Raw genomic sequence first — 14334 nt, forward strand, 5'->3', positions numbered from 1 at the left:
AATGTCGCTTTCGGCACCTAACCATTGTACCTCTATCCAGGAAATCTAGACTGTCTCAATCTTGATTGACTGCATTTTTTGTCCTTTAGATTGTAAGCTCCTTTGAGCAGGGACTGTCCTTCTTTGTTAATTGTACAGCGCTGTTAAATGTTAAATAGTAGTAGTAGTAGTTCAAACTTTATCCTGAATAACTGCTTATAATTTGATGTTTGTTACTCAATACAACTTTGTAAAATTAATCATAAACTAATTTTTATAAAGTTTTATATGGCCATATATAGTAGATACATTCAACATTTTTCCTTTATCAGAAGATTTATAACTGTAATATATATGTACTAAATTGTCTGGATTGTAAGCCACATTGAACCTGAACTCTGTTTGAGATAATGCAGGATACAAATGTCATTATAAATAAATAAAAAAATAAAATTATCCCCTATATAGTCAATTGTGCTAGCCTTCATGGAGGGTCAAATAATAGTTTTTACCCTTCTTTTGCTATACTTTTCCTTTTCCTATATTCAGTTTATTTTGCCATTATGTTGTTTGTTTTCTTTTTATTCTGCTAGTTTTTTGTATGAGAAATTCAATAAAATGTTTAACTGGTAATTTCTGCGCTAACTGATCTTCCCGTCGGTGGTAGGTTTTGAGAATCGGCCTGAAGGACAGCACCTCTTTGGCTGATGCTGCCTCCAGTATGGGGAATTGTTGCCCAGACAGTAGAGTGAACCTGGGAACTGATGCCAGGGTGCCCTCTAGCTGTGCATAGTACATAAGTATTGCCATACTGGACAGACCAAAGGTCCATCAAGCCCAGCATCCTGTTTCCAACAGTGGCCAATCCAGGTCACAAATACCTGGCAAGATCCCAAAAAAGTACAAAACATTTTATACTGCTTATCCCAGAAATAGTGGATTTTCACCAAGTCCAATTTAATAATGGTCTACGGACTTTTTCTTTAGGAAGCCGTTCAAACCTTTTTAAAACTCTGCTAAGCTAACCGCCTTTACCACATTCTCTGGCAACGAATTCCAGAGTTTAATTACACGTTGAGTGAATATAAAGTTTTTCCGATTCGTTTTAAATGTACTACTTTGTAGCTTTATCGCATGCCCCCTAGTCCTAGTACTTTTGGAAAGCATAAACAGGCGCTTCACGTCTACCTGTTCAACTCCACTTATTATTTTATAGATCTCTATTATATCTCCTCTCAGTCGCCTTTTCTCTAAGCTGAAAAGCCCTAGCCGCTTTAGCCTTTCCTCATAGGGAAATCGTCCCATCCCCTTTATCATTTTTGTTGCCATTCTCTGCACCTTTTCTAATTCCACTATATCTTTTTTGAGATGCGGCGACCAGAATTGAACACAATATGTGAGGTGCGGTCACACCATGGAGCGATACAAAGGCATTATAATGTCCTCATTTTTGTTTTCCATTCCTAATAATACCTAACATTCTATTTACGTTCTTAGCTGCAGCAGCACACTGAGCAGAAGGTTTCAACGTATTATCAATGACGACACCTAGATCCCTTTCTTGGTCCATGACTCCTAACATAGAACCTTGCATGCATCACTTTGCACTTGCTCACATTAAACGTCAACTGCCATTTAGTCGCCCAGTCTCCCAGTCTCGTAAGATCCTCTTGTAATTTTTCACAATCCTCCCGCGATTTAATGGCTTTGAATAACTTTGTGTCAACAGCAAATTTAATTACCTCACTAGTTACTCCCATCTCTAGGTCATTTATAAATATGTTAAAAAGCAGCAATCCCAGTTCAGACCCCTGGGGAACCCCACCATCTACTCTTCTCCATTGAGAATATTGGCCATTTAACACTACTCTCTGTTTTCTATCTTTTAATCAGTTTTTAATCCACAATAGGACACTACCTCCTATCCCATGACTTTCCATTTTCTTCTGGAGTCTTTCATGAGGTACTTTGTCAAACACCTTCTAAAAATCCAGATACACCATATCAACCGGCTCACCTTTATCCACATGCTTGTTCACCCCTTCAAAGAAATGTAATAGATTGGTGAGACAAGATTTCCCTTCACTAAATCCATGTTGGCTTTGTCTCATTAATCCATGCTTTCGAATATGCTGTGTAATGCTTGTCTACCATTTTGCCTGGCACTGACGTCAGAATCACTGGTCTATAATTTCCCGGATCTCCTTTGGAACCTTTTTAAAAAATCAGCGTTACATTGGCCACCGTTCAATCTTCTGGTACCATACTTAATTTTAAGGATAAATTACATATTACTAACAATAGTTCCGCTAGTTCATTTTTCATTTCTATCAGTACTCTGGGATGAATCTGGTCCAGGAGATTTGCTACTCTTCAATTTGTAGAACTGCCCCATTACATCCTCCAGGTTTATAGAGAATTCATTCAGTTTCTCCGACTCGTCAGCTTTGAATACCATTTCTGGCACCGGTATCTCTCCCAAATCTTCCTCAGTGAAGACTGAAGCAAAGAATTCATTTAATCTCTCCACTATGGCTTTGTCTTCCCTGATCACCCCTTTTACTCCTCGATCATCTAGCAGTCCAACTGATTCTTTTGCTGGCTTCCTGCTTTTAATATACCTAAATAATTTTTTACTATGTGTTTTTGCCTCTAACACAATCTTTTTTTTAAGTCCCTCTTAGCTTTCCGTTATCAGCGCTTTGCATTTGACTTGACATTCCTTATGCTGTTTCTTATTATTTTCAGTCAGTTCCTTCCTCCATTTTCTGAAGGATTTTCTTTTAACTCTAATAGCTTCCTTCACCTCACTTTTTAACCATGCTGGCTGTGGTTTGGTCTTCCATCCTCCTTTTTTAATACACAAAATATATTTGGCCTGGGTTTCCAGGATGGTGTTTTTGAACAGCCTCTACGCCTGATGTAAAAATTTTGACCCTTGCAGCCACTCCTCTGAGTTTTTTTCACTGTTCTTCTCATTTTGTCATAGTCTCCTTTTTAAAAGTTAAATGCTAATATATTTGATTTCCTATGTATATTTACTTCAAAGCTAATATCAAATCCGATCATATTATGATCACAGTTATCAAGCGGACCCAGCACCATTACTTGCCGCACAAGTTCATGTGCTCCACTAAGGACTAGGTCTAGAATTTTTCCTTCTCTCATTGGCTCCTGTACCAGCTGCTCCATAAAGCAGACCTTGATTTCGTCAAGGAATTTTACCTCCCTAGCATGCCCTGATGTTACATTTACCCAGTCAATATCGGGGTAATTGAAATCACCCATTATTATTGTGTTGCCCAGTTTGCTTGCGTCCCTAATTTCCGTTAACATTTCTGCATTCATCTGTTCATCCTGGTCAGGCGGACGGTAGTACTCTCCTATCACTATCCTTTTCCCCTTTACACATGGAATTTCAATCCATAATGATTCCAAGATGGGTTTTGTTTCCTGCAGAATTTTCAATCTATTTGATTCAAGGCTCTCCTTAATATACAATACTACCCCTCCACCAAGTCAATCCACCCTATCACTACGATATAATCTGTACCTCGGTATGACAGTGTCCCACTGGTTATCCTCCTTCCACCAGGTCTCAGAGATGCCTATTATATCTAATTTTTCATTTAGTGCAATATATTCTAACTCTCCCATCTTATTTCTTAGGCTCCTGGCATTCGCATATAGACATTTTGGCACGATATATGCACAGTACTAGCTACCCTCCTCACTGAACCATGTCTATATGTCCAGCAGGCTTTCCTTGATTAGCACCTTCGTTCTGTATGCTTTGAATTTGCATATAAATAGCTTACTGCATCTTTGCAGTCTATTTTTTCAATAATTTCATAATAGAAGCTGCATGCTCAGCTATTGCTATGCCGATCTTCCATGTAACTTTCTGTATGGACCCTTCTGTTTATCTTCTTTCTGCTTCATTAGCTCTATTTATCTCTCACATGAGCCGCCATTATCATCTCTGCCCTCTCCTTGCCCCATTTCTGGCTCTCTTTCATTCTCCCATAACCACCTCTGGAGTTCTATCACACATACCCTCCACCTCTAGCTTACTTGTAATCTGCTATTGAGTACAAATAAAATTAGAAACTCTACTTCCTGCTTCAGTCCTTCCTCCTGATAACCATCAGCTTTGGAGGGGGGGGGGGGGGGGGGGGAGATCAGGGGCCGGACAGAAGCATTAATTAAACTCTTATTTCTGCTCTTCTGTACTTTGCTGTAGTAGCTTCCTGCTTCATCCCCTCCCCTCTCGTATTGCTCTCTGCTGCAGAGATTTGGGGCAGTGCCAACAGAGTCAGGAAATGAGACCCTTGGGCCTGAGCCATACAATGCACCTGGAGTGGGGGCAGAAAATTTATGTTTGGTGTCTTTAAGAATAACTGAGTCAGAAATGTTGGTATAAAATAGGATCATTAATTTATAGATCAATATCCCCTTCTCTGTAACTGAGAAAGACTTTAAATACATTCATCTTCCTGTGGTTTGGGGAAGAGAGATAAATTCTTTCTTTCAACAGTGACCCTTTTTCAGTACTTATTATATTGTACCTTGCAGGTGGCATCTCTTCTTAGATTCAGGGCTGTTATGCATCTTAGTAATGTGTCTTTATACCCTCAATGTGCTGGAAATGGAAGCAGGTGGATTTACTCATTTGAAAACTCTGAGTGACAACTTCCACTAGGAAGTCTCAGTAATGGTTGGAGAGAAGTGAATCTAATAACCAGCAAACACATAGCATTTTCGTAGCTGACAGACAATTTTTCATCTATGAACCACTGAGCAAATCACTATCGTGTTATAACTCCTGGGGAACAGGAACAGCATTAAATCCCTGGGAGAGGAGAGGCAGCCTTGGGCAGTTTCTATACCACTGGGGATGTCAATATGAGTTGGAAAAAAAGTGATGTTTCTCTTCCTACCTTTAAAGGCATCTCATCCATTCCAATTTTTTGAAAGATCTTTTAGAAATAGCATTAAGTGGAGAAGAAAGAGAGAAGGAGTGGGAGTGGGGGCTCCAATACTACCTTTCTTTTTAAAACAAGTTTGCAGCATCATTTTAATTGCAGTAGCACTTTTGAAATTTCTATTTTCTTTTTAATGAGTTTTGTGTGGATGCATGTGTACGTATTCTGGGAAAGGTGTAGTTTTAAAGCCATTAACAGCAAAACCAGGAGATCCCTTTCCCCCTGTAATTTAAAATTGGTAGTTATATAAAATGACTTCCTTGGGAATTAGTAACACAGATTATGGTAATAGATGCAATGTAGCTGCAGCAGAACTGGGGTGGGTTCCAAGAGGTCTCCTGGGAGCCCTTTGGTCAATACATTTATACAAAGAGTATCTCATGGAGTGGATCAAGAAGCCCCTTGATAAGAAATGTTAGTATATCACTGGATCAAACATGGACTACTGAGATCCTCACCTGGAACTGCTCTGTGCAATTGCACTTCTACAAGATCCATACATCTGCTGTAAATAGAAAACCTATGTGTGGATCTGAAAGGATGCATTCAAGATGCACTGAATTAGGTACTAAATCACTGCCTAGACCGTCTAAAATTAAACTTAAGAAGGAAGCTGTAATTGCCTAATAATGGTACAAGATGTGAATAACCTGATTTCCAAAAGTTTTTTTTTTTTGCAGCAGTCACGGGATGCTCCACTGCAATCATTGCAGACATCATAGCAGTATCATAAGGGAAGGGGGTGGAAATGGGGGCAGGCAGGTGATGTTTTTGGAAAGTACAGGAAAAACAGAAGTAGCAAGGTGAACAAATAACTATGCATATTGAACATAGCCATTCTGTGTAGTCTGTGAAACTGGATATCTGAAAACCTGCCATTTTATAGTTCTATGGTCTTACTAATTTGGATTTACACCTTTTTTAACTGTAGCTCAAAGCAGTTACATTTAGGTATACTAGATATTTCCCTGTCCGCAGAGGGCTTATAATCGTGAAAGGCAATTCTGTAAAGGACTTCTAAATATAGGCATCAATAAACACACACAAAATATATAGAATACTAGCAAAAGTGCATGATTGATGCCAATAACTGACAGGTACTTCTATAAGTGTTGGGTGCTAGTGTATGAAGAGTGCATCTAAATCACATGGGGTGAATTCTATAAATTGCGCCTAAAAAACACTGGCGCTGAAAAAAATGCTTATGCACTATTTTATAAGTTGCACTTAAAGGGATCCTTTTACTGAGCCATGGTAGGCTCTACACACATGTAGAGCGTGTCCAAATGAGATTACCGCTAGGCCAGTGCACCCTCCTGATGGTAATTTCAGATCTGGCGTACGCCCATAACGCATGAATTAATTATTTCCTCCTGCACGTGTCGACCGGTCACCGCAAGTGTAGCATGTGAGCCTTTATCGCTAGATCAATGGGTAGCATTAAGGGCTCTGGCTGGTTTTGGGCACATGCTGGTTTAATTTTTACCACAGGCCCTTTGCCCATCCCATTAAAAAAAACCCCATTTTTTGTAGATGCAGTAAAAACTGGCCCAGCGCATGCCCAATAAGTGCGCCTACACTACCGCAAACCACTTTTTACCACGGCTTAGTAAAAGGGCCCCAAAATTAGATGAAATTTATAGAAAAGCACTTAAGTCCTGGGGGTTGTGCGTAAATTTAGGTGCGCCCATGTGCACCAATGAAAATATGGTGCAAATGACCCTGCCTAATTTTATGCACCGAAAATCTTTATTCTACAAATGAGTGTGTAACCCAAAACCATGTCTACAATCCACTGTGAACTGGCCATTACCCTCTTACTTCTGGGCCCCCTTTTTTGGGGCAGGCGTAAAATTTAGGCATGGATCACATGCCTAAATTTACACGCGTACATCTTGATTCCAATTAGTGCCGATAACTGCTTGCTAAGAAGCTAATTATTGACACTAATTATCTTATTATTCAATCAAATTGCATGCGCAAATTGGATTCACATTCAAATTTGCATGCATAATTTTTGGCAACTTTTATAGAACTAGGGGGATAGCGCACAACTGCAAAGGGGCACTAATATGGCAGAGCATGACATGGGTGTTTGCCTAGTGATGCATGCAACTTATAGAATACTATCAGTTGTGCGTGTTCCATGGCACTTACACCTGCTATTGAGATGACATAAGCAGCTGTGCCTAATTTTTGGTGCACCAAAGTGGCTTTGCATTAATATTCTCTAATGGCTTAGGTGCACCTTTAAGCTGTTATAGAATTTCTGCTAAGCGCAACCCTTTGTGTCACCTATAATTTAGCACTAATGTATAGAGTTGCTCCCTAAGCTTGTACCTGAGGCAGTGGAGGGTTAAGTGACTTGCCCAGGATCACAAGAAGCTACAGCGGAATTAGAAGTGGGTTTTCTTGGTTGACAGGAAATTTCCAACGAAATCAACCAAAGTCTCCATATCATGCATTCCTGGGCGGATGCATTTCGGCTGAAACTCAATGCAGAAAAAACCCAATGCCTAATACTCACCTCTCAACATAACAAGAAAACATTTACAGCCATTAACACACCAAATCTGAACCTTCCAATTTCATACACCCTAATAATTCTTGGAGTTACCATCGATCGACACATAACACTCGAGAACCACGTGAAAAACACAACCAAGAAGATGTTCCACTCAATGTGGAAACTAAAAAGAGTTAGACCTTTCTTCCCAAGGACTGTTTTCTGCAATTTGGTACAATCAATGGTGCTCAGTCATCTAGATTACTGTAACGCACTCTACGTTGGCTGCAAAGAGCAGATAATCAAGAAACTTCAGACAGCCGAGAACACCGCAGCAAGACTCATATTCGGCAAAACAAAATATGAAAGTGCTAAGCCCCTACGAGAAAAATTACACTGGCTCCCACTTAAAGAACACATCATGTTCAAAATCTGCTCCCTAGTTCACAAAATCATTCATGGAGAAGCACCAGCCTACATGTCAGACCTGATAGACTTACCACCCAGGAATGCCAAAAGATCATCCCACAAATTCCTTGATCTGCACTTCCCTAACTGCAAAGGTCTAAAATTACTACTACTACTACTACTATTTAGCATTTCTATAGCGCTACAAGGCATACGCAGCGCTGCACAAACATAGAAGAAAGACAGTCCCTGCTCAAAGAGCTTGCAATCTAATAGACAAAAAATAAATAAAGTAAGCAAATCAAATCAATTAATGTGAACGGGAAGGAAGAGAGGAGGGTAGGTAGAGGCGAGTGGTTACAAGTGGTAACGAGTCAAAAGCAATGTTAAAGAGGTGGGCTTTCAGTCTAGATTTAAAGGTGGCCAAGGATGGGGCAAGACGTAGGGGCACAGGAAGTTTATTCCAGGCGTAGGGTGCAGCGAGACAGAAGGCGCGAAGTCTGGAGTTGGCAGTAGTGGAGAAGGGAACAGATAAGAAGGATTTATCCATGGAGCAGAGTGCACGGGAAGGGGTGTAGGGAAGGACGAGTGTGGAGAGATACTGGGGAGCAGCAGAGTGAGTACATTTATAGGTTAGTAGAAGAAGTTTGAACAGGATGCGAAAACGGATAGGGAGCCAGTGAAGGGTCTTGAGGAGAGGGGTAGTATGAGTAAAGCGACCCTGGCGAAAAATACAAATTAATGTATGCGTCAAACTTTACCTACTTGAGCACACAGTTATAGAACACACTGCTGCGCAATTTAAAAATGATCTACGAACTAACGAACTTTCGCAAACTACTGAAGACCCATCTCTTTAACAAGGCATACTACAAAGACCAACCAATGTGAATATACACAACCCCCACATATATTCAGAACTATCTAACAATATCTGCTTGCTTGTTTATTCATATATTATGTTTTATCATTATCTTTTTGCCCAAGATCTTTCTGTAACACTAAATGTCTATTTTATAATATATTTCCATCACTCATGATGTATTGTAAGCCACATTGAGCCTGCAAAGAGGTGGGAAAATGTGGGATACAAATGCAATAAATAAATAAATAAATAAATAAATAAATAAATAAATAAATAAATAGACATACCTGTGTTCCAATGATTAAACTACTCCTCCAGTATTCACTTCCAGTCCTTGAGGGCCACCAAGGGATCAGGCTTTAGAAATATTCCTAATAGATATGCATGAGATAGATTTGAATGCAGTAGAGGTAGTAGGCCTGCAAATGTCCTTCATGCATATTTCATATTCTTGAAAACTTTACCCCTTTGCCCTGCAAGGACTGGAAGTAAAGACCAAGGTTATCTCATGAAACCGAGACAAGCGGGTTTCACAGTATTTCCTTTACCCAACTCCCAAAGCCCTATGTTTTGATGTTTTTTTTAGGTATAATAATGAATAAAATATAGCACAGTAGTACTGCCTCCTGTGACACTGTCATATAATGTTTACATTATAGCTGTAGACTCTACCTGTTGTGATAGATCCCACAACGGGTTCAGAGGTGACCATTCCATGCATAGCCACCAGGGTCATGATGTACTCTGTAGATGACTCTAAGCCAGATAAAGTGGTATGTCTTGTCAAAGCATTTAATGTCACTTGCAAGGTCTCTCCATGGTCCCTAGGGTTGTAGTTTAATATAAACAGGTCCACAGGTGGAGAAGGATCGCTCCAGGATACGTTAACACTAGAAGAAGTGATTTGAGAGAAGTGCAGCTGTGTGATTGGCCGGAAACCTGAAAATCAAAAGGAGTTATTGGCCACAGCCAAGTGAATTGACATATGTGGGAAGTTTACAAATAAACAGTGCTATGACATGGAGAACATTTGTGTTTTATGATGCTGTAATGGTCAAATATCCAGTAAGAACCATCCAGAGATCACTAAAATTAACTTAGCTGACGAATAAATGAATTTAAAGGGAGATAAAAACTTAGAACAGGGGTCCTCTAACATTTCAAGAGAAGGACCACATATGACATTTCAGATCACTGTGAGGACCAGTAGGAGGTGAGTATTTGAGTGTGCTGAGTTTGTGAACATGCTGGAGGAGCCTGGGATCCCCACCAGTCTTACTGTTTTTAACAATGTTACACATGGGGAAAAAAAAAAGATTTCCCTACAGGCCAGATTTAGTGAAAAGCAGGAAAAGTAGGATGAACTGGACAAACAAGCTTCATGGGCCACATCCAGCCCATGGGCTACAGTTTGGAGACCCCTGTGTTGTATAACACTTGTTCTCCTCAACTTCATAGTACTGTTTACTTGCAACAGTCTGCTCTGGAGTAACTCGGGGAAATAGTAGAAAATAATGCAAGTATTGACTGAGGTTCCCCAGTTGAATTATCACTAATCCCAGGCCGCAATTCAAGACAGAAGCACAATAATGAATATTGTGAAAGTCTGGTACAGGTTTTTCCAACTCTCATCCTCAGGGTCTACAACCCAAAATGTGTAAATTAATGCTGTTTTTAAAGCAGGTGTATGCATTAATTTCATTTTTCATTTATTACCTTTTATAGACTGCTCTTATCCAGAGCAGGGTACAAAATAATAATAAATAATAAATAAAACAAACAAACAAACAAACAAAAACAGTACAAAATGCTATTAATTCATGATAGTATCTATAAAACTGGATTTGGCTATAGCCCGGCAAACACAGAAGAAAGCGGACCTCCGCAATGAAAAAACCAATAAAAGAACACAGCGAAGGTGACAAGATGGATGACGCCAAACAAACTTCTACTGGACTCAGAAAAAAGTTCACAGCAAGAGTTTATTCTTAAAAAACTGGACGCGACACGAGTCGTGTTTCGGCCATTCAGGCCTGCCTCAGGAGTCCCTGTATGGCAAAGTGCTATTGGTTCTCATAAGGACAGTCTTGTGCAAACACTGGATTTCTCTAACAACACCTTAGGAGAATGGAGAAAGAAAACTTATGAGCTTCTTGATGAGAGTGTGAGCGTCACTGTTCTTGAAGCATGAAAAGCTTCGAGAACAGTGATGCTCACACTCTCATCAAGAAGCTCAGAAGTTTTCTTTCTCCATTCTCCTAAGGTGTTGTTAGAGAAATCCAGTGTTTGCACAAGACTCTTCTTATGAGAACCAATAGCACTTGCCATACAGGGACTCCTGAGGCAGGCCTGAACGGCCGAAACACGACTCGTGTCGAGTCCAGTTTTTTAAGAATAAACTCTTGCTGTGAACTTTTTTCTGAGTCCAGTAGAAGTTTGTTTGGCATCATCCATCTTGTCACTTTGGCTATAGCCCTCCAGAACTAGCACTCTGAACAGCAGATTCATTCAAAGTAGTGTTAGGGCACACAGACATGCTATAGGGCAGTCAGCTTCACTACTTTTGAAGCAGGGGCCACACTGGCAAAAAGACTAGATAAAGTGGACGGTACCCAGATTCGAGATGATAAATGGGGGGAGGGGGGAATTAAATAAAGTTTCATTCTCCAGAATCTCTCTCTCTTAGTCTCTAGTCTCCCCATTTTACCTTTCTCATAAAACTCGCTTCCCCAATACATACTCTTTCTCAAATCCATTGCAATCAGTCTCAGTTTCCACTAGCCTCCCCTCCCTATCACCTTCTAGTATCCTCTTTGTAATTCCTCCAAGCTGGGTCTTCCCAGGTTTGATAATGCCCTCGATCTTTCACAGAGTCTTGCCACGGGCACAGCCTGAGGCTCTGAGACAGAGAGTTTGGACACTGTTTAACTCAAATTCGCTGAGCCACTGGCACTGCCTCCAAAACAACTGCTCTGTTTTCTTTCAGGGCTGTGTGGCTCTCAGTGAATTTGAGTTAGAGTCTCTGGATAAAGTAGGGGTAAATATGTATTGAGGGAAGAGAGTTAGGGAGCCATACTTGGGGTCAAGCGGGGCAGCCAATGACCCGTAGTCCTTGCAATAAAGAACCCTGCTAAAGGGCTTAAGAGCTGAGGTGCATTGGTAGAACACTGTATATAGCATATCACTAAATCAAGGGTTCTCAACCCAGTCCTTGAGAAACATCCAGCCAGTCAGGCTTTCTGGATATCTGCAATGAATATGCATGAAATAGATTTTCATACACTGCCTCCACTGTACACACATGTGTGCCATTATTTGAACTAATTACGTGTGTAATTGTTGCATACCTGTTCATCCATGCTTTATAAAATTGCCCTGACTGTATGTAAAGTCCACTTGACTCCAGGACTGGAAATGTAGGTGAGCCTACAGAATCTTATTCTACTGGTTAGACTAAAATACACCCTTTTTACCTGTGAATGCATCCACTGTTGTTTCTGAACTCTGCTGTCGCCCCCTCTCTGCAACAACAGAAATAGTATATTCTGTGCCAGGTTCCAGATTGGACAGGTTAAATGTTGACATCTCCTTGGGAACTGTGACTTCAGAGGCCATGCCAGATGCTGGGGTAAAGGAGATCCGGTAGTGGTCTATTGGACCCTTGGCCTTTGTCCAAAGAAGGGAGATAGATGTATCTGTGGAAGCTGTAACCATGAGATCACGAGGACTGTCCAACTCTAAAGTCAGAAAAGGTTAAATCTTTTCAACCCCTGGTGATCAGTATTATATATAAAACAATTGGAAAGTATTAGTGGACATGTAGCTTGACTTTGAATAGGTGGTCTAAGTGGAAAAGGGACATCCAAGTTTGGATATTCACAATTTGCAGAATATTCTACAAAAGGTTCATTGAAATATCTATAAAGTTAATGGAAATACATGTGTACTTTCTGTATATTCTGTGGGAACAGTCATTTTACAAAAGAACATGTTCAAGACAAGTGGGAAAACATGTGAAGCATGGTTCTGTGGGTGATCCCATAGGGATGGACCCATTCATAGCCCAGCATAGCTGGGATATCTGTGGTTGTAGCACTTTCATTCATCTGTGAGAATCCAACTTGGAAATACCCCAGCTATGCCGGGCTATGAATGATATGTTCTGTTTTAAATGGCCAACAGCTCCTGAGGACGCCTTTGTGGCGAAACACAAAATTTGTGTCGAGCTAAAAAAACACCTTGACTGTTTGAAGAAATAAGAAGTAGAATTCGCATTCTTACCATTTTATCGTCTTAAGAAGTCAAAAGTGAGAAGATCAAGTTGGAATGAAAAATCTAAAATCGTGGTAGGGAATTGAGATTATCACCTATTGAGTAACAGAAGATCCCTCATTGGGTGATATACATATCTGGTGATTGATATGAAAGTTTATCCATTTCAGCATGGACTTTTTTTTTGAATTATAAGAACATAATTGAACCAGACTGGACAATAGAAGTGGACTATATGTGTGACTTTATAATGGGATGTGGATGATTGAGTGGTGTTAGGAGGTTTAAACACATGCTTTATAAGTCTATTCATAGGTTTTTGATATATAATAAAGATTGATACACATGGAATGTTAAATATTTATTATACATACTCAGTATATTAATAATCTAGAGAAGAGAACTTTTTATTGTTTATAATAGATCTTATAAAGGAAACTTGTGTTTCTTTTGCAAAATAGGAAATGGATGCATAATTTACAAACCCACCCAAATGATGCCCAGAACACACTCCCTGGAAATCTGTGCATGCCGTGAACACACACAAGTAAGTAGCAGCTTTTTAAAAATCTGTACTTAGATGTGTTGCACTATTTATATGTGCATGTCCATTATTTAAACATGTAAGTGCTGCACACACCTTCTATAATGATTTCTTTATTGGTTCTAGAGGCAACTGGAAGTTTTTGTAGTGTGATAGTTTTTAAAAACCAGGGAGAAAGCATACTTCATAAACTTTTGGGAAATTAGCTGAAGAACAGGCCTGTGGGTTTCAACAACACATTTGCAACATTTCATTTAGGGGCATGATTACATAAGTGTGATAGTGATTTGCACTTGCACACCTGATGTGCACAATTAAGATGCAGTAGGTGCAAAGCCTGTGCAGTAAATGCAGGGGGGTATGCTCAGAATTTGCCTTGCATTTACCACAAAGGGCAGACACTAATTGCAGACCTGTCAAGTCTCCCACTTTCTCGGGTCATTTCCTGCCGAGAAATTGGGATCTCCCGCTGAGTGGCCTCCCGTCCAGTGACAGCAGAAGTGCCTTCATAAAGCATCATCTCCTGCTACTGCTGATCCCATTGCTCCGCAGCAGCAGGAGATGACATTTTATGAAGGTGTTTCCTGCTGCCGCTGGACGGGGAGACCACTGCTGTAGCTGCTGGTCGTGAATCAGCTGTGCTGGGGGTGGAGAAATGGGCAGTTATGGGTGGAGGTGAGTGGAGCAATGGGCAGGGTGGGGTGGAGCTGGGAGCAGAGCTGGAGTGGGCTGGGGCAGACCCTAAATCTACCATTGAATGGATTGGCCCCCTTGG

General features: G+C 40.4%; 1 protein-coding gene across 1 annotated transcript in view; it reads right to left on the reverse strand.

Annotated features, from left to right (window-relative positions):
• Positions 1–14334, reverse strand: part of TNR (tenascin R) — a 198218-nt gene that overhangs the window by 85027 nt on the left and 98857 nt on the right. Inside the window, exons 9-10 of the mRNA XM_030206742.1 lie at positions 12217–12480; positions 9416–9682 (exon numbers count right to left, since the gene is read on the reverse strand). Coding sequence (XP_030062602.1) covers positions 9416–9682; positions 12217–12480 — 531 coding nt within the window. The remainder of the gene's footprint in view (positions 1–9415; positions 9683–12216; positions 12481–14334) is intronic.

This window comes from Microcaecilia unicolor, chromosome 6 (genome assembly GCF_901765095.1).
Source record: "Microcaecilia unicolor chromosome 6, aMicUni1.1, whole genome shotgun sequence".
In the NCBI taxonomy this organism is placed as follows: Eukaryota; Metazoa; Chordata; class Amphibia; order Gymnophiona; family Siphonopidae; genus Microcaecilia; species Microcaecilia unicolor.